The sequence below is a fragment of the Vanrija albida genome (genome assembly GCF_041260175.1).
Source record: "Vanrija albida strain AlHP1 chromosome Unknown contig_2, whole genome shotgun sequence".
NCBI lineage: Eukaryota > Fungi > Basidiomycota > Tremellomycetes > Trichosporonales > Trichosporonaceae > Vanrija > Vanrija albida.
In genome coordinates, this window is record NW_027191421.1 from 367,315 (window position 1) to 386,882 (window position 19,568).

The 19,568-nt window shown below is 64.1% G+C and overlaps 7 protein-coding genes across 7 annotated transcripts; 4 read left to right on the top strand and 3 right to left on the bottom strand.

Moving 5' to 3' along the window:
• Positions 1–1,772: 1,772 nt before the first annotated feature.
• Positions 1,773–5,033, top strand: Q8F55_001777 (uncharacterized protein; the record flags this gene model as incomplete). The annotated part of the gene is made up of 3 exons (XM_069350392.1): positions 1,773–1,949; positions 2,154–2,471; positions 2,514–5,033. 3 exons carry the CDS (start codon positions 1,773–1,775, stop codon positions 5,031–5,033), a joined length of 3,015 nt encoding a protein of 1,004 aa, XP_069210778.1.
• A 574-nt stretch (positions 5,034–5,607) lies between these two features.
• Positions 5,608–6,414, bottom strand: Q8F55_001778 (uncharacterized protein; the record flags this gene model as incomplete). The annotated part of the gene is made up of 8 exons (XM_069350393.1): positions 5,608–5,628; positions 5,681–5,796; positions 5,843–5,866; positions 5,913–5,965; positions 6,018–6,088; positions 6,217–6,276; positions 6,325–6,342; positions 6,388–6,414. 8 exons carry the CDS (start codon positions 6,412–6,414, stop codon positions 5,608–5,610), a joined length of 390 nt encoding a protein of 129 aa, XP_069210779.1.
• Positions 6,415–7,996: 1,582 nt separating this feature from the next.
• Positions 7,997–10,593, top strand: Q8F55_001779 (uncharacterized protein; the record flags this gene model as incomplete). Its single annotated transcript, XM_069350394.1, has 6 exons — positions 7,997–8,166; positions 8,269–8,395; positions 8,677–8,969; positions 9,007–9,075; positions 9,111–9,595; positions 9,875–10,593. 6 exons carry the CDS (start codon positions 7,997–7,999, stop codon positions 10,591–10,593), a joined length of 1,863 nt encoding a protein of 620 aa, XP_069210780.1.
• Positions 10,594–11,029: 436 nt separating this feature from the next.
• On the top strand, positions 11,030–12,258 carry Q8F55_001780 (uncharacterized protein; the record flags this gene model as incomplete). The annotated part of the gene is made up of 2 exons (XM_069350395.1): positions 11,030–11,225; positions 11,258–12,258. The coding sequence occupies 2 exons, from the start codon at positions 11,030–11,032 to the stop codon at positions 12,256–12,258; spliced, it is 1,197 nt and encodes a 398-aa protein (XP_069210781.1).
• A 68-nt stretch (positions 12,259–12,326) lies between these two features.
• Q8F55_001781 (uncharacterized protein) lies at positions 12,327–13,737 on the bottom strand (the record flags this gene model as incomplete). Its single annotated transcript, XM_069350396.1, has 2 exons — positions 12,327–13,307; positions 13,345–13,737. The coding sequence occupies 2 exons, from the start codon at positions 13,735–13,737 to the stop codon at positions 12,327–12,329; spliced, it is 1,374 nt and encodes a 457-aa protein (XP_069210782.1).
• A 243-nt stretch (positions 13,738–13,980) lies between these two features.
• Q8F55_001782 (uncharacterized protein) lies at positions 13,981–15,873 on the top strand (the record flags this gene model as incomplete). Its single annotated transcript, XM_069350397.1, has 4 exons — positions 13,981–14,106; positions 14,158–14,703; positions 14,740–15,579; positions 15,622–15,873. The coding sequence occupies 4 exons, from the start codon at positions 13,981–13,983 to the stop codon at positions 15,871–15,873; spliced, it is 1,764 nt and encodes a 587-aa protein (XP_069210783.1).
• A 355-nt stretch (positions 15,874–16,228) lies between these two features.
• Q8F55_001783 (uncharacterized protein) lies at positions 16,229–18,249 on the bottom strand (the record flags this gene model as incomplete). The annotated part of the gene is made up of 2 exons (XM_069350398.1): positions 16,229–17,046; positions 17,142–18,249. The coding sequence occupies 2 exons, from the start codon at positions 18,247–18,249 to the stop codon at positions 16,229–16,231; spliced, it is 1,926 nt and encodes a 641-aa protein (XP_069210784.1).
• Between the last annotated feature and the right edge of the window lie 1,319 nt (positions 18,250–19,568).

The following is a 19,568-nucleotide window of genomic DNA, read 5'->3' on the forward strand; positions in this document are numbered from 1 at the left end:
GCTTGGCCCTGTTCAGGCATAGTTCACCAGCATGAGCGTGAGCGCGACGACCAATGAATGAAGAGAGACTGTAGATACGAGAGACTGTAGTCCAGGCCGCATTTCGAGCCTCATTTTCGTAGACAACTGTACCCCAACATGAACAACTTGGGTGTGACGGTGGGTGGGGTGGGGGCGGGCGTGGGTGTGGGGATGGGCATGGGTGTGGGGATGGGCGTGGGTGTGGGGTTATGGGGAGGCGTGAGGTGAGGAACATGAGTGGGCGTGGGTTGTGGGGTGGGGGTCGAGTGTGGCGGCGTCTGTGGCGTCTCTCGACATGGTCAGCTGAGAGCCAGAGGCGTCGAGTCGGCGTCGAGTCATGTCGCCACTCGCGGCGTCGTGCCACCGGAAGCGAGACGTGGCATGCTCTGCGCTCGCTCTCGTTTCAGACTCGGGGGGAGTGGCGCGTGCAGATTGCGTTTGGCGTGGCGTGGGACGCGCGACGCGCGACGACGCGCCAATCATTGCGGCGGCGTGCGTCGAGTGGTGCTTCGGTGACGAGTCTGAAACTGGCGCGTCGCCGCCTAGGTTCTGTAAAGGAGAGTGCAATACCGGGTGTTTTGGGCCTCCAACAAACGTGTCGTCACTCTGCTCTAGCCTGCCTCAGTAGCCAGCGCGTTCCTCGCGCCCGCAACACGGTAGCTTTGGCCTGTTCGCGCTGCTGGATCTCATCAAGACTGGCGCGGGCGTGGGACATTATCCCGTGCCGACCCCCTGATCCGACGTGTGACTGCATTGTGGCGGTGTGGGGCGAGCGGCGCGCCTTGACACGGACGCGCGCCGATCCGCACGGCCCTTCTCCCCTGGTCACCCTGAGGCTTGCGGCAAGGTGCACGCTCTCGCCAGGTTGCAAGATCTGGCAGGTGGGCGGAGGGGCATTGCAAGTGGCACTGGATCGGCGCCGCCACTCATTTCCCAGCGCGCGGCCGCGTCGTCGGACATTGCGTACATTGCGGTTCGGGCTCACGACAAGGCATGCTTCGTGCCGACATGATTCCACTACGGCTCCCCCCATGAGCTGAAGGATGGGGGGAGGAAGGAGAAAAGGGCACAGGGGGGGGCGAAGTGGACGGTCGGTGCGGGCGTGTGTGTGAGTGTGGATGACTGGCTCGTCGTCGTCGTCTTCTCTCGTCTTGCCTCGTCTCGTCTTGCTCCTTCCCTTGCCTTCCCCCTTCCCCTTCATAACAAAACTACAAAAGGACGGTCGTGCCCACGCCCTCGCCTTCATTAACTATTCATTCAGCGCCGTCACGCACCACGCCGCCCACTACGCTTGCACTGCGGCGTCAGTTCCCGCACTACAACGATCGCCGACGACGCAGCCAGCGTAGGGCGCAGCAATGATGATGGCGGCGGCGGCAGCCAGCGCGACGAGTGCCCCGTTGCCGCGCACAACACCGGCCGCGCCGCCGACAACTTGCACCCCTCTTAACAGCCCTCCAACGGCGTGGTCGCCCCCCCGTCTTCCTCACTCCAACGCGCGCGCGCGCCAATACTCGCCCCCGAGCCACGCACCGCGCCGCCCACCACTCTCCCCCTCGTCACTCAACACTCCAAAGCGCTTCCTCTCGCCGCCCAAGGCCTCGCCCCCGCCTCCATCATCTAGGCACACCCACACACCCTCAGTGTCGTCGGTCGCGTCAACCGCGTCTGCTTCTAAAAACACGCGCTCTCCACTCAAGCTCATCGGGTCTCCCATCCGCCGTCTTCCCTCACCACCAATCCTCGGCACCATGACACCCGCGCCGGTGGTCATGCCGCCAGACTCGGCCCGCCTGGCCTCCGAGCTGGCCGCTGCCCCCTCGGTCGCCGACGCCTGCGCCGTGCTGGAGGAGTACGCCTGGCGCTCCCTCCTCGCTGGGGTCCGCGTGCGCGCGTACTGCGACGAGGCCAACAGGATCGTCCAGGCTGTGAGTAACGAGTTGCCAGGTGACTACGACTGCGCTGACCATATTCTTGCCACCACGCACAAAACTGTCGCTCAACACGCCCTCGCCATGTCTCCTCGCCCAACCGTCACGCTCACGCCACCCACTCCCACATTGATCTCCATTGCCGCGCACACTACGCATGCCGCCGCCTCGCACATTGGCTGCGACTATCCCCGCGCACAGGCTCCACCAAAGGGATTGCGCCTCGCACTCGTCTCGACACCTGTGCACTTGCTGTTCCCTTACTCCTTGGGTGCAGGCGCGCCCTTCACTTCGTTCACACCCTCGGTCCTTGTGCCCGCCGCATTCGCACACCTCAGCCGAAAGCAACTCATCGACGCGCTCGTCAGGCTCAGCCGCGACGGCGGATACCCTGCCTCGGTTGAAGCGAGGACACTTGAGCTCGTCCTCGAGTATGTGGGACGGCGGTGGAGGCTCTCCGCAGCCGGCGAGGACATTGTCGATGGCATCACCAAGAAGTTGGCCGAGGTCGAGTTTGAGGTGGGTCGGCAGAAGCGCTTGTCGTGGTTGACACCGCCGCAGGTCACACTCCGAGGCGAGCCGACCAGTGCCCGTGCCACCATTGTGGCGACTCTCCAGCCGGCCCGCTTCAATCTCGGCTTCGTTTCTTCAGCCCATCTTATCGCGAGGCTCAACAGCACGATCGCGCTTGCCGCGGAAAGCTCCGCAGCTCAGGCGCCTAATGTGCCACAAATGATCAAGGGCTGGGCCGTGCGACGCCTCGCAACGGGAGCCGAGACTCAGGCTGTCGCTGCCAAGCTGCTCTCCATCCGAGACCGCACCCTCGATCCAGTTTACCGCGACGACATCTTGAACGCGCTTGTCACCCTCGGCCTCGAAAGCGAAGGGACGGGAGGGTCGGGTGTGGCACCGCCGCTTGCCACTCTCACCCCAAGTCCACGAAACCGGACCACCTCTCGTGTCTCCCTCAAGCCGCCGCCGAAGCGCAAGACTTTGGCAGTGCTCCAATGGTTCCCTCAGCGGTATGGCAGCAACGCCTCTGCCGCTCCTCCAGTCGTTCCGGACTGGGAGCGGCGGCCGTCGTTACCCACTCTGTTTGAGCCTGCCGAAACCTCTCCCACTTGGGGGGCTTCCGACCTGCCCTACCTTGATTCGTCCACTCTTACCACAAGCACCAGCCTCCCGGCACTCTCAAGGACGGCTCAAGTGACGGGCGAGCTTCAAACGACGCTTCTTCGACAGCTTCTCGGGCTCCGATACAGCCTCGGTGGAAATACGGACGGCTGGTTCTTCGGCTCGGGTCGACAGCTCGCCATCGAGCTCCTCGACAACGCCAGGGGAGCTCCAGGGGTGGTTAGCTCTCTCCGTGCACTGCTATCACTCCAGGCAGGGGTAGAGGAGTTTGACGAGACGCCACCACCTGTCCCCTCCAAGGACACCCCGGTGCGGCCCGCCACTACGTCGCCCACCGCCACCCCTCCGTCTCCCTTCCACCAGCGCGACGTTTCCTTCGACCTCGACGAGTATCTCGAAGCGATCGTCAGGCCAGACGATTCTCCTCTGGACAGGTACCCCCGCGAATCCTTTTCCGAGGTTTCCCATGGGAGCCACAGCCGACAGTATGGTGCACCTCCGGACTCTCATGTTCAGGCCCTCTCCCCCGATGCCGGACCCAGCACCGTCACCACGCCCCCTGGGTTTTCTTTCACACCCATGCCCGCAACAGTCACCCCAACGCCCTCCTCAGACCACCACCGTGGTTCGTCGCTCGCGTCGGTCGACTCGGTGTACAGCAACGACACCGTGACCTCCCGACCTCTGTCCGTCATGAGCGACTTCACGATCTGCGAAGCCACCCGAGTCACCGTGCGAGCCATCGAGGTTCGGTTTCCACCCAGAGGAAATCCCCTCACCAGCCCAGGGGCCGACAACGTCGAGGAGGTGATCCAGGACAGTGCCAGCGAGCCAGACGACACTCCGGAATTGGAAGCACCTCTGCCACACTCCAAGTCCATGCCTAATCTCGACCCATACACCGCCCTGCCTGAGCGCCTCAGTCGTCGCAGGAGGCCTCGCATGCCGGCTGGTGGTCTCTTGCCCGCCTTCAGTTACTCTCCAGAAGAGCCGGCTCCTTCCATCTCGCGAAGACCGTCGACTCAGTTCCCATGCCCCATCACTCCCCCTCTGTCGCCAGTCAACTCTTACGACGGGGAGCTCGCCGACACGTCGCCTCTGGCACTGATGGAGCCACTGTTCCCTCGCAAGCAAGTGTCCAACGCAGACCTTCGCTCGCGTCGACTCAAGTTCCGTCAGTGGGTTATTGTTGACGGTACCCCAACTCGAACGGCACTCTCCGGCCCTGGGTCCAAGCCCGAGGTCATCAAGGACCAGACTGCTCTTGGTGCTGTCCTCAAGCTCTTCGGGTACGGTGCGAGATTCGTCAACTCGTCCGTGCTCGATCCCGTTGAAGTCGAGCAGGCCCTCGTCGCAGCCATTGACCTCGAGGCTCTTCGGATCCTGGACAGAGGCGAGGTGTTTGATGCCGAAGCTCGCGCTCGAGTTGCCTGGCTCCTCGAGCAAGTCGCTGGGGAGCTCATCCAGCCAGATCTCATCAGTGCTGTGCAGCGGGCCTTGGAGTACCTCGCCGCTTACGAGGTCGGCACCAGCCCTCGTAACCTGCGCCACGCCACGTCCTTCTCGACGACCCATGCGGATGCCGGTCTCGAGATCATCATCCCGCCCAGGGAGTACCCCGAGGTCACGGTTTCAGCGCCCAACACACCTCCCTCGCTCGCCTCTGCACGCCCCAGGGGAGGCTTCTTCGACGACCTTGAGCCGCCTTCGTCGTGCTCGTCCGACACGACGCTCGAGACGCCCTTGGGGACTGTCGACTTTTCCCTACCCACACCTCGTCGCCGCACCCGCGTCCAGTCTGCGTCGCCCAGCATGCCCGAGACGCCAGTTCCCGCTACGCGCTACCGCGGCGGCCGTCAGCTCGACGTGCTCCCCTCGCCCATGACTCCATCACCCGGAACCCCTCGCACACCACTTACCTCGGCCATCATCGTCCACGCGTTGTAAACAGAACCTCGCTCGGGCCCCGCGATTTACGCTACCAGCGATACACGACCCTCCCCATGTTGTAAACAAAGACCCGAAGATGTCCTCACCATTGCCCGAGCACGGCGCACCACCACCAACCATCCACGACGACACACGAGATGTTGTGCCCTACCGTAGTTGTCTCCTCATTAATATCCACTGACATTGGCATGATGTATACACGTTATGTTACCAGAGCTGAGCTGCCGTCGGGTGACTGATCAAATTGCCAGTGCCGCTGCAAGTATGACGACCCAATTAACCCGCGTAGGGTTTGTAACCCGTGGACGCCACATGTCTGCAGGGTGGGTGCGTCGTTAGCCGGTCGCCGAGTAACGAAAGTTGGTCCAACAAGTTCATCGTCGACACCACAATGCTCGGCACGTCTTGCTGCACGCGGCGACGCATGCTCAGTAGCGACGACAGTGCCAATGTCAGAGCCGAGCTGCTCATGCTCAGTATCATATCGTGCCCATCATGCCCATGCTCCCTCTGCCCATGCGCTGCTGCTGCCCAAGGTGTACATCTCCAGCTACAACGAAACGAAGCATACTTAGAGCTTGCCCTTGGCGGCCTGGAGGAGTGTCAGCATTGCCGTCGTCGCGCCCGCAGTCCAAGCCACGCACCTTGAGGACGTTGTCGAGCTTGGTAGCGAGCATGACGTTGCCCTTGACCTTGAGCTGGCCGGTCATGAAGGCCTTCTGGGCGTTGACCTTGCCGTCGGCGAGGCCGAGGAAGGTGTCTGCGGCGTGAGCTGGGTCGCGCGAGCGAGTTGCGAGGCTACTAACCGTCGCCGAGGGTGATGGTGACGTCTGGGCGAGTCAGCGCGTGTCCTACGGCGCCAATCAGCACACTCACCGGCCTTCTTGGCGGCGCCCTTGGTGACGGTGCCGGCGTTCTTGAGGTCAATGCTGCGCGTGTGAGCCCGACCTGCGGCTTCGGCGAACCACCGCGCACACTCACACCCAGATGGCCTCCTTGACGGCGGCCTTCTTGTCCGAGTTCTGGATGTTGAGCTGGAAGATGCCGTTGGTCTGCGGGGTCAGCACTAGTGGCGTGGACGCGCCGTGGGTAGATGGCCGGCTGGGCGCCCGCCGCCGAGTAGCCGGCGGGCTTGATTGTCGGCGCGGCGAGCGGCGCATCCACCGGCGCATGCACCCACCTTCTTGATCTGATTGGCCTTCTCCTTCTCCGGGAGCGCCTTGAGGCCGGCGTCGATTTGCTGGGCCCGTGTGAGCGTGCGTGGGAGCTAGTGGAGCTGGGTATTCACCTCGATGATGTTGCTGGCCTGGAGAGTTAGTAGTGGTCTGGGGAGCGGGCTGGCGGAGCTCACCTTGAATCCGTCCTCCTTGAGCGACATGTTTGCGATGATTACTGGATGCTAGGGATACAGTGGTAGAAGGGGGAGAGAATGAGAGAGAGAGAGAGAGACTTGTGAGCCGTGGTTGTTGTGGTTAAATGCGTTTTGGCTGATCGGTCGACGTGTTAGTGCCAGTGTGCGATGCGAGATGCGCTTAGCCGGCCAAGTGGGTAGCCGGTAGCAAATGAGGGGCGGGGCGGGCGACCAGACACCACTAGTCGGCATCCAAACGCGTCGATGGCTGTAGGCTGGCTAGGCTGGCGCCGGCGGCGACTGGTGCTGCTGCTGGCTGCTGCACGAGGCCAAAGACGACCGCGTTGGGAGCGTCACCGCGTCACTGGATACCCGCGCTCACATGCCCAGCCAGGCCAGGGTCCACTATGCGGCGCCGCTGCCGCCCGCCCGTCCAACTCGGCGTGGGCACACTACGACGTCATTGCAACGGGAGCAGATGCGCACATGGCCCACAGCGGGCCTATCACCCTCCCACCATAGGCACCCAATCGAGCCATCCCCCACTCGACACGCCTACTTTTGCACCGCCAAGCGCCTCAGTCCCCCCAGTTTTAGCCACGACTGTGGATTGTGATATTGAGGGGGCCGCAGCCGCCTGGTGCCTGGGTCAGGTATGGCAGGTCTCGACACACCCAGTGTGATCTCCCTACACATGTCCCCGCGTTGGCCTCTGTCCTCGACACGCAGAGCAGGACCCAGGCCTGGATTAGCTGCACCCTCGTTCTCTCCGCGCCGCCCTGCTCCACCCCCGCGCAATGGAAAAAAAGTGATCATTGTACAGGCAGCTGGTATCACCCTAAGCGACGGCGCAATCCAAAATGGTGCCGCGTTACGCGTTGAAGGTATTTAGCGTCGCGCGCGCGCTGGCTGGCACAGGCGGCAGGCGGGCGGGCCAGAGGGCCGGAAACTGCGGCAGGCAGAGTGCCATCGTCGCACTACGTTTACCCCTTGTTGCCATCTAGCAGCCAGCGAGTGACCCAGCAAAAGCAAGCACGCACTGCACCACTGCAATGGGCACCGCAATGCATATCTCGGTCAAGATCCTTGACAATCCCCCTCCCTCTCACGTCTCTCTCTCTCTCTCCCTTACTGCTGCTTGCACACTCGCACCCACCTCGAATCTAATTCCACTGTCGGCGCAGCATTATCGATTGCGTCGCATCGCCTCGCCACGCGCGCTACCCTTCCTTTACACTCTAGCTGGCCCATTTCATGACATCGACAACAACCTAGGGCCACACTCCTCGACCTCGACCTTCCCCCCCGCCCGCCGTCTCACTCTCCTTCCCTCCCCCTCCCCCCTTCCTCCTCGCACTGCGTGTACATACGTCTTGCCCCCCAAGTCCCACCTAGAGCCCACGCCAAAGGGCCAGCAGCCTGCAACAACGATCTGTGCATTCCTTCCTCCTCGCCTCACCTCGCAACCCCGAGCTCAACGCCCGCCGCCGCAACACGGAATACTATCCCAACTATCGCACCACTCGACGCAACCCCGGGCGCATATACTACTACCAAGCGTCAACGGCGCTGCCGTTGAGCTTTACAACCTAAACAACAACAACACGCCATGTCGTCAGTAACAGAATCAATAACGAGCGCCGTGGCCTCGGCAACGTCCTCGGCCGCCGCCCACGCGTCCTCGTCGGGCGGGCACAGCGTTGTCAACACGGACAACCCAAAGTTTAAGATTGTCGGCATCTGTCTCGCCATCGGAAGTGGTCTCTTCATCGGCTCGAGGTGAGTTGGGTCATGGGGGGGTTGTGCGCCAGCCGCCGCTCCGCCATCAAACATCACACACACGTTGCGATATCGCGCACAGATCGCTGACGCTGCCGCCAGCTTTGTCGTCAAGAAGAAGGGCCTCCTAAGCTCGACGGCCAAGTCTGGCAATGAGGCCGGCGAAGGCCATGCCTACCTCAAGAGCCCACTATGGTGGACGGGCATGACCATGATGATTGTCGGCGAGGTGAGTGTCGCGGGTTAACAAACAATGCCGAGCTCCGGCTGACCCCTCCAGATTCTCAACTTCGTCGCATAGTGAGCTCCGCTCCCCAGGCTCTACTGACCCCAGCGCCTTCACCGTCGCCATTCTCGTAACCCCGCTCGGCTCCATCTCGGTCGTCGTCGCCGCCGTCCTCTCGCACTTCTTTCTCAGGGAAACCCTCACCTTCTTTGTGAGTCTGGGCCGACGTCGATATCCGGCAGCGCCCCCCGCAACCCGCCGCAGCACCGCTGACGCAGTCACAGGGATGGATTGGTTGCACTCTCTGCATTCTCGGGTCCATTATCCTCGCCTTGAATGCACCGGCAGAAGGAACGGTGCGGACGATCAACGAGTTCAAGCACCTCTTCATTGCGCCAGGATTCCTCGTCTGGGCGAGCCTTTGCATCATCGGCTCGGTCATTGTCGTGGTCTGGGTCGCGCCCCGATACGGCAAGAAGAACATGATGCCATACATCTCCGTCTGCTCACTGATCGGCGGTATCAGTGTGTCGTGCACTCAAGGTCTCGGCGCGGCCATCATCACCAGCATCCAAGGGTGAGTTCAAGCCAAGCAATCACGCCTGACAATGCAGCGACAGCCAGGTCAAGAACTGGTTCTTCTGGTTCCTCTTCATCTTTGTGACGGTGACGCTGCTCGTCGAGTGAGTCCATCGCTCTCCGCGGCCACTGACTCCAGAATCAACTATCTCAACAAAGCCCTTGAGCTCTTCAACACGTCCATGGTCGTGCCGGTCTACTTCTGCTACTTCACCTCGGCCACCATGGTCACGTCATTCATCCTTTACAAAGGCCTCAAGGCACCTGCCACCACACTGGTCACGATGGTCCTTGGCTTCCTGGTCACATGCTTTGGCATTACGCTCCTGCAAATGTCCAAGGTCGACCCCAAGCAGCTCCAGCATCTCGATCGCCGCTCGACCCTCCTCTTGGCTGCCGCACGGCACGGGACCGAGGACCAGGAGAAGGGACGCGTTACGGCCATGGAGGACCCAGGCATGGACGCGCTCCGATCGGGCTTTGGCGCCGTCGGCTCTGTTATCCGTGCGCGCAGTATTTCACGACGCATGAGCACGGCGAGCTCTGCCAACGGTGGCTACCCCTTCGGACAGGGCAGCGGCCACTTGAATACGCATGGCCTTGGGGCCCTTCAACGTTACCAGCGTGAGTATCCGTCCGAGAAGAGCACAGAGGTGTTGGCCGAGGAAGTCGCATACCCAGAGGTGGTGCGCGACTACCCAGACGACTACCCTCAAACAACGCCATCAGTGACGCCCACACCAACGCCCTCTCCGCCATCCGAGGTGGCGTCTGACGAGAGCATCGTTGGGAGGTCCAGATCCCGGACCATGTGAGGGAGGGGCGTGTTCCTATTGTGTCTAATGCAGCTGCTGTGATGGGGGTGGCGTGGAAACGGACAGGACGCTCACACAACTCGTGCAGTTTCGGACAACCCTATGCCAGACGACGAATTGGAGGCTATCCCGTTAAGCCCCGCCGGAACTGGAGGCGCTCAACGCGATCAAGGCTTTGAGCCACAGCAGCGCGGGCCACGGTCTCAGCGCTCGGGCAGCACTCTCAAGTTCAAGGACACGGACGTGGTGCACAAGTACGGCTACACGCGCCACGACGGGCACACGGACGCGACACACGAGACCCGTGCGCACTCGGACGACACAAAGGGCACTCCTCTTGGGGGCAGGCGCCAGTTTTCTGGGTCGTCACAGGCGGCCGAGGCTGGCCACATGGAGCAAATCCTCGAGCCCCACGACGGACGGTTCAGGTCGTCGCCAGAGCCGGAAAAGCGGCCCGTCACCGACTACCTCGACCCATACTACGCGGCGACGGCACCAGCACACACGCCGCCCGACTCGCCCACCACGCGCGACCGCGGCAAGCTGGCCAACCTGTTCCAGTTCCGCGAGAAGTCGCCCAAGCCGGAGCAGCAGGTGCGCGGTGGGTCGCACAGAGGTGTACGCGACTACCCGCACCTGGGCAAGGGTGAGGAGGCGACCGAGAAGGAGGAGCGCGCCGCGTTAGTCGGTGGGAGCGACGAGGAGCGGAGTGACGACCCGCACGGTGTCGACATTGGCGAGCTGGGGCTGGGTGGGCCGCCTACGCCGGCCAAGGGGAACGGGCGGCGGCCGATGGGGCCTCGGTAGTGATTGTGTTTGCTTGATTGGTGTCTGGAACATTCGGATCAGCATAGATGTGTTGTATGCACACGATAGACAATGGCGGGGGACGGGGGTCGGGGTGCAGGCCGGCTGCGGGGTGGCGTGTGTCAGAGACTGGACCCTTGAAACGGGCCGGCTGGTGCAATGTGACGTTGCTGCGCGAAACGCGTAGTTTGTCGATTGTTTCGGGGTCGAAGTTGAATAGTGCAAGTGCAAGTGCCAGCGTGACGGCGGGGAGCGGCGACAACAACAACAACGAGACGACTTGAACAGCAACAATCAAGCAGATCGAGCAGTCGTCGCACCGCGAGCCGCCCAAGCCCCGAGCCAGCAGCGCTCGGCCCCCCGCTCAAGCCAGGTCGCAGAGCCGCCCGCGGCGCAATCTTGACATCGCCGCTCTCCTCGCCACCACGCACACGCCATGGCCTTCTCCTCGCTCGCCGACGAGCTGGACGGCGCGCTCGACGGCCACCTCGACGGCCACCTCGACGGCCACCTCGACGGCCACCTCGACGACCACGGCCACGGCCACGGCGCCGGACCCTCGCGCCATACGTTGCGCGCCGGCGCCTCGCTCGCCGACGAGTTTGACGACCTGGATGCTGGGTTGGGTGATGGTGCGTGTGTGGGCTGGCGGAGCTGACGGCAGCGCATGTGGGGTCGCTCGCGCACGAGTTGGATCATGACGGGTACGGCGGCGGGTTCGAGGGCTACGGGGACGAGGGCTTCCACGACGGTGACTTCCACGACGACGACTACCACGACGACGACTACCACGACGAGGGGTATGAGCGCTACGATGGGCACCGCGGCGACGACCACGGCGACCACTACTCAGATCCGCGCACCGCACCAGCGCGCACGCCGACGCCCCCGCGGCCGGCGCGAACGACTCGCGCTACCGGCCGAGAACCTGACGACGACGACGACACCGACCCCCACCTCCCACCACACACAGCCGCCGCCATAGCCGCGCTGCACGACACCCTGGCGCACAGCGCGCGCTTCGTCTCCCTGCTGCGCGGCGCGCCGTCCCCCGCCTCGCCCGCAGCCGCGCTCGAGGACCGGCTGGCCGCGCACCTCGCCCACCTGGCCGAGAGCGAGCGCGCGCGCGACGAGCAGGTACGCGAGGCGGCCGGGCTTTTGCGCGAGCTCGAGGCGGTGCGCGGCGACGGGCTCGAGGTGGACCTCGACCTCGACATTCCCGAGCTGGCCGAGGCGCCGTCGGGGCCGGGGTGGACCGGCGACGCAAGGGCGCACAAGCTGCTCTCGCCGCCCGGCTCGCCCCTCTCCCCGACGTTTGCTGCCGGCCAGCTGCCCCGCGCCGCGGCCGACTTGTCGCACGGGACCGCGTCGCTGGCGGCCAGCCTCGGCGCGCTCTCCGACTCGGCGGGGCTCGCGCTCGCGCTGAGTAATGGCGCGGCGAGGCAGGTCCGGGGCGTGCGTATCGGCGTCAGCTCGTGGCGCGAGCGCGAGGAGACCGAGGCTGAGTGCCTCCGCGGCGTGGAGGCGTGGGAAGCGCGCGACGCCGCTGGCGAGCGGCCCGACGTGCGCGCGCTCGCGGGCGCGCTCGTCCGCGGCTTTCAGGACGTGCTTGACGACGCGGAGCGGCGCATGCGCGCCGTGCGGAGCGTGGCGGCTGGTGCGTAGACTACATTATGCATTTATAGATTGTTACGTGGGGGCGTGGTTGGCTGGAGCGAGTAGCCGACGCGGAGCTAGCTCTGCACCACGCCTCGCGCCGTGAACGACTCGTACCGCGCCCCCGTTGCGATCCACCCCGTGAACGGCGGCCGCGCCGCACCTCCGCCCGCCGTGGTGTCAAACTCGTGCGGCAGCCGCTTGGCCCACTCCGCCGTCAGCCGCTCGGCCGGCACACCGCGCAGCGCGGCCTTGGCGGCCTGGTACGGCGCGTTGGCGTGCTTGAGGGCGTGGTACGTCGTGTCGGCGAGCGTGTCGTCTGACCCTGACGCCTGCTGCAGCCCCACGACCGCCCGCAGCACCTCAATCTTGCACACGCGCGACCGCTGCTTGTCCTTGAGCAGCGTCGTCCCGGGCGCCTTCCAGCCCGAGCCCTGCGCGCACCCGTTGATAATCACCTCGGGCTTGCCGAGGCACGGCACGTGCGAGAGGGACACGGTCGACGTGCTGGGGTCCACGGCGCCGCGGGCGAGCGCGGCCTCGCGCGAGAGCTCGAAGCGGTGAGGGGTGAGGTGTATTCTCGGCCTGGTGACGCGGTATGGCGGGGGCACGAGGCCTGCTGTCAGCGGGGAACGCGCCCGGGGCTCACCTTCGACACCCTCGACCCGGCGAAAGAGCGCGCGCTCGGCCTCGGCGACGACGGTCGCCTGCCACTCCGCGGCGTTGTGCCCCTCTGGCATCTTGACCCCGCCAATCACAATGAGGTCGAGGTACACCGGCGCGAAGAGCTGCCCGAGGAGCCCGCCCGGCAGCCCGAGCACTGTCCACGTCGCGATCTTGTCCGAGCACGAGAAGGATATCGACGGCGGCGAGTCGGTCCGCCCGGGCTTGGTCCGGATTGCGCCGTAGTTCTCGTACCCGTTGCGTCCTCTGACCGCTTCTGTCGGCGCCGGCGCAGCGTCCTGCTCGCCCGCGCGGCGCTCCGCCTCGGCCTTGAACGCCTCGGCCGCGTCGGCCGGCTGGTGCGCAGCTGTATGCAGCGTCGACGCGTCCCCGCACTGCTTGTGAGCTGAAGCAACCCGTGAATCAACTCACCGGCAGGGCAGAGACGTAGAGCGCCACCTGTACGCCCGGAGCCAGCACAAACTTCTCGCCGACCCACTCGACCCACTCGCTCCCCTCACCGCGTTGTACGCGCCCAGCCTCGGCCACGAGCCAGCGGAGGAACCCGCGCCGTGCGAGCACCTCCGCATGGCAGTCGTGCACCGTGTCCCCGAGTGGCGGCAGACGCGCGGCCGGGAGGACCTTGACGCCGGTGCCGAGCGAGACGAGGTGCGGGTCGCCGTCGTCTTTGAGGACGAGTATCGCGGCGAGAATCGTCCACTCTGCCACGCCGTTGTCGCGCACAATAGGCTTTCCGTGCTTCGGCAGCGCAGCATACGCCGCGTGTGCGGTGGCGACGACTCGCTCCGCTATTGTGTCGGCCATGAGGTGGAGAGTGGTGCGACGAGGGCGAGTGGATCACCTCCACCGATTTGAACAAGAGATTGCGGGATCAAATCCGCCCAACAACACACTCGGTGTTGTCTTGGTTGTCACTCGACCCACATTGACTCAACCTCTCAACTCTCTCCCTCGCCCCTCATCCATCCTTAAAAGCGCCAGGCCTGCATCACCTGCGCCTCCAGTTTCTCGGTCGCCCAGCATCTTGCAGCGGCACTCTCCTCGACGATGGCAGCCCCAGTCCGCCCCTCCGTGCGACCAGGCGCCATCAACCTCGAGTCCATTTACACCAACATCCCCATCCTCATCCAGAGAGTGCGCAGCAACCAGCTCGTCGCTACCCAGATCCCTCCTGTACGTGCTCTCCTCGCGAATACCAAGCTCCGCAGACACTGACGCGCGCAGCTCCGCAACTTGATCGCAAACCATGCCCGCGAGATCATCATCTTCCACGCGCGTCTCGGCCGCCCCAATCCCCTGCTCAACCTCCCCGACGTGCTCAACCCTACCAAGCGCGTAGGCAACAACGACGCCGTGACGACAGAGAGCGCGTTCCTGGCCTCGGTGTCGGCCGGCGTCAACGCCGCGCGCAACATCCGCCCGGACCAGAACCTCATCAACGCAGCCAACGCTCGCAACGCTGTGCGGCCTCCGGCAGGCCCAGCCGCTGCTGGTACCCCAGGCAAGCCCCAGTCGCCTGCTCCGACGGCGCCGACGAGTGCGGCAGCAACGCCTCGCACTTCCAGCCCCGCCACGCCCGCAACACCGACGGTTGCCGCGACCCCGCCACAGCCTGCGGCTGAACCGCCGACGGTCGCACCGGCTGCACCAGCGCAGTCTGCTCCTCCTGCGCCTTCCCCCGTCCCACAGGCCCAGCCGCCCATGACATTCCAGCAGGTCAGAGACTTATTAACGCTCCCCGTTGAGCAGAGGAACGCAAGGCTTGCGGCAGTGAGTGCGCCCGTGTAAACTCAACTCACCCCCTAGGACCCCGCACTTAAGCAGCGTTTCATGTCCTCGTACCAATACTACCAGCTCAAGAGCGCGCAGATGAAAGCGGGGCAGGCATCGACGCCTACAAATGCTTCGCAGGCATCGAGCAGTGCGTCATCCGCCCCTCAGTCGCCCGCCGTCCCCGGTATGGCCCCTCAACCTGCAGCCCCTCAAGCAGTTGCCCCAGGTGCGGTCACCACTCCATCCGCTGCCATGGCAACAAGCCCAGCTACCGTGTCGCCCACCGCCGCCCCAGGCCAGGCCGCGGCCCAGCCCGCAGCAGCAGTCGTTCCAGCCGCACCGATTCCAGCTCCCCCCGTGCCAGTGCGCACACCTTCCCTCCCAAACGTCCCGGTCCCTGTTCCAGCAGCCCCCGTGCCTGCAGCAGCTGCCTCGACGGTGCCTACCCCTCCAGCAGCGTCCGTGTCAACGGCAGGGCCACTAGCGACTACCCCTGTCGTGGCACAACCGGCACCACCGGCACCAGTTACGACTAATGCTGGCCCCGTCGTCTCCCCGCCAGAACCGAAACCGGCAACGGTGCCTTCACCCGCTCCCGTTGCGGCAACCCCAGCAACCACCACAGTGGCAGCACCCACCCCTGTTGCAGCGCCAAGTGTATCACCGCCAGTGCCCACGTCGGCACCGTCTGCGCCCCCGCCAGTAGTCGCAACCCCAACACCACCCGCCCCGCCGCCGGCTCCTCCAAGGGCCGCACCTGCCCCACCTCCTCCTCCACCACCAGAGCCCGAGCCAGCCAGGCGTAAGAGAAAGCTGCGCGAGTACACGCGCGAGCTGGCACCTGACCTTGCCGTCGAGCTGGGTCTGGACGATGTGAGTCAACCTGAGCGACGGATGGCCTACTAACCAGCCCAGCTATTCACCGAGTTCCTTGACGGCTTCATCGAGACGGCCGCGAGAGATAGCATCCGCCTGGCAGCGCACCGTGGCTCTAACCGTGTCGAGGTCAAGGACGCTGCGTTCGTGCTCGAGCAATACCACGACATCGTCGTGCCCGGCTTCAACGTCCAGGTGCCAAAGAAGGTCCACCTTGAGCCAGAGGGAGAGAAGAAGCGTGGAAGGCAGGTCGCGCCGAGGCGCCCTGCTGCGAGGCGTGACGAGGAGTGAGTGAGTAGCACAAGTCGTCGACTTTCAATGTTGTACAATAGCACCTTTCACACTAGCGTCTGTCCAACAGGATGCAGTACTCATTTCATTCGTTGGGGTCATGAAAATGGTCGAAGATATGAGTGGTAGAAGATGGTCTGGTCGTGCTCGTAAAGGATGGCTCGTAAAGGGGAACATTGTTGGCCCAAAAGATGTAGCACGGCGTTGAAGCGAGGGCCCAAGGGATACGAGTCGCAGAAACGTGGTCCTCTGCGGCGCGCGGCACAACCAAGTATTATAAGGACACTGGCCGCGCGTCGTCAAAAGTGCCGAGAACAGAAGCAGAAGGGTTAGTAGCAGGCAGCCAGCGACGTCGCTAGCCCACGATCCGGCGCCAGAGGTCGCGGCCCGGTTCGGCGTTGACAATCTCGCGCTTGCCAATCTGGATGATGGCGCCCGTCTCGACCATCTCCTGGAGGAGGGACACCGGGGGTCCGCCGCCGCGGGGGCGAGCGCCGGACGGCGAGGCGGCGCGGGCGGGCGTCGCGCCCTGGGGAGAGGTCACGCCGCCGGGGGCCGTGGGAGGACGTCCGGGTCCCGAAGGGTCCGAGGCCGCCTGCGCGGGTGAGAGGTGGTACGCGGCCGTGTGGAAGACCTGCTGGACGTGCGAGAGGTTGATGATGGGCGTGTGGGACAGGGCCGAGGTCAGGCCGACGAGGTGGGCGATCGCGAGGCCAAAGAACGGCCTGAAGACGGGCAGTGAGAAGACGAACGACCTGTTGATCTCGGGCGCGCCGAGCGCAGCAAGCACGTTGAACGCTGCGTCGCGGCCCCGCTCGAGCTGCTGGTGGCCCTCTTGCGACTGGGTGAGCAGCGACCACACACGGTCGTTGGACGTGAACACTGGCGACGCAGTGAACAGGACCGCAAAGTTGTAGTGCAGGTTCAAGACGGGCTCATGACGGGCTCCGCAGCTCTGCGCCCATGACTCCCAGCGGCTGAGGAAACGCTTGTAGATGTCTCGAACGCGGCGACGATCGCGTTGGTCGCGTGCCAGTTCTCTGGAGCCGGAAGAATCGCCCCGGGCGTGGGATCCCGGTCGGCCTTCGCTGTGGTCCGAACCAGAGTCTCGACTGCCCTCAGGGGATTTGGGGTCACCCGGGTATCGAGAATGGCCGCGTTGGGCGTTCAGGACTGAGCAAGTGGCGTCAGTTGGAATCGGATGCTTTCCTTTCCTGGACCAGCCCAAAGAGGCTTACGCCACCCGGGGCGTTGTGCGCCACACTCACCTTCCATAAGAAGCTCGGAATACTGGAGCCATGCCAGTAGCCTGTTGTCCCGGTCGCGAACAGACGGCTCGGTTGGAGGCGAGGTGGCGATCAGGTCGCGCCAAGATGCAGCCAGGGGCTCTTGGACAATGGGCAAGTTGAAGTCGGGCAAATGGAGCAGGTGGTCGGCGAGCACCACATAGATCCACTCGCGCCACTCTTCGTGGCCACGCCTCTGAATTTGCACTCGGTCCAGTTGGAGATCACGCGCGAGGCCGACAGCGAGACAGCCGAGAGCCGAGTCGTTGGTCCAGGTGCTGTAAACCCCGAGGGCCAAAACCTCGTCACGGGTCCACAGAACGCGGCCAGCAAGGAGGCGTGATACTTCGGCGACGACCGCTTCGGCAGCTGCATCGCTCTCGCGCCTCGACGTTTCCGGGCGTTCGAGGGCGGCACGACGCCCCATACACAGTAGAACAAGCGAGGGCAGGCCTGGAAAAGGCGATATTCCCGGTAGCCATGGCGTCAAGGGCCATGCACCAGAGCGATAGCTTTCCCACACATGCTCTGGGACGTCGGTCGGATTCCGAGGCGGTAAGACAGAGACCGTCGTGGCGCTGGTAGTACCACCACCAGAAATCTGAGCTGCCAGTGCCGATTGGGCTCGGAGGATCGCTCCGAGAGTTGCTTCGATTCCGGATACCGACGCAGGGAGGGTCGACACTGACCGAAAGGCTGATTCAAGACCACGCAGACGGCCCTCTATGCGGTGGTCGATCAACTGCCCGCCTGACGCCTGAGGTGGCATAGGACCTCCAGGTGGAGGGTGTCCGTAGCCGGGGTGGGCAACAGGGTAGTACGGTGGTTGAGGGCCAGAGGACGACGGCGTGTGCGCTGGTGGCGTATGCGCACGGAGAGGAGGAGGGTAGGGCGTGCCCATGGCCCCTGGTGGAGGAGGGCGCATTGGGGGCTGATGTTCCCGTGCGCCTTGAGCTTGCCTGATCGCATAGTCGGGAATGAGTTGGGGGCGAGTCGTCACCGGTGGGGCAGCCTGTGAGGTGGCGGGGTAGAACGAGGGCCCTGCCGGCTCCGCTGGAGGAGGGAAGAAGGGCGACGAGCGTGATGGCATGGTCGAGATCGACTTTGGCCGCGTGCGCGACTCGAAGACACATTGAACTCCGGCCTGACGGCAGCCGCGACATGGTTCCTTGCCAGGGCCGTCGCATTTCATTCTGCACTTGTTAGAACGGACGGGATGGTGGGTGCGAGCGTGTGTGTGGCGGTGCCGCCCGCGCCCCTCGAGGTACAACACTCACTTTTGTCGGCGACATCTCATGCAAGCCATCATGCTCCGCGGCTGCCGGTTTGTCACGTCGCGTGTAAACACAATGTCAGGACCAGACGTATTAGGCTGCTCCCCGGTTGCTCTCGGTTCCTCGGCACGTCCCCGTTCCGGGCTAGAGCCCGGCGACGGAGACTTCACTCCTGCCGGCCCTCCCATGGAATGGCGGGCCATGTGTCCAGGGGGCCAGTTTGGCGCCCAGCTGCCTGGACGCGGCTTTGCGCCCGTCGAAGCAGCATTGCCCGCCGCCGAGAAGGACTGGTATGCCGACGACGACGACGGCCCGGGACCGGGTGGATTGCCTTCAGTGCCTCCGAGTTGAAGGGGATGCAAGGGTGGTAATGTTGGCCGCGTGGGCGATGAGCCGCGGATGATCCGAGGTGACGTGCCGCTGGGATTTGCAGGGCGCTGCATGAAACGGCTTCCCGATGAATCCGCAGGAGAAAGCGAGGGGGAGGCTGACCCTCTGCGTAAGCGTTTTGAAGGATGTGAGTCTGGACGGGTTAGCTTGTGGCTAGGTTTACGGGATGCAAGGGGGTGTAGGAGGTTCATCGGGTTTACCCCGTCGGATGAGACATGGCGGGCGGGGGAAGGGGGATTTCAAGACGAGCAACGTACCTTGTGTCACCGACCCGGACGGGCTGTCCGCTCTGCGCCTCATGTTCCGAGTAATGTTTTGCCTGCGTGGGTCGTGCGTTTAGTGGGCTGCACAGATGTGGGCAAGCAAGAGCAGTGTGGTTGGTGGGTGGCCAAGGTGCGTCGCGCAGCCGAAGGTTTCGGCCCGCGCTATCGAGTTTCGCCTTGCACCAAGGCCGCTTCGACCCGTATCCGCGAGACAGTCGTTACAGTCGTGTCGTGGACCCTGTGTACAGCGTCACAGTGCGTGGGGGGCCGGTGGGTGGGTGTGGGATGCCGCTAGAGAGCGGTCGGTGTTGAGACGCGTCGTCAAACGAATGCGTGCTGTTACAAGGGCCGAGGTAAAAGCATAAAGCAGTGGTTCAAGGTTTGCTCGTCGAGGAGTGGTGAAGCAAAGCAGTGGGCGTCAACCGGCAAAAGGAATGTTGTGTTGCAAGAGATGGGAGTGGGTGGCACTTGTACTCGAGTCG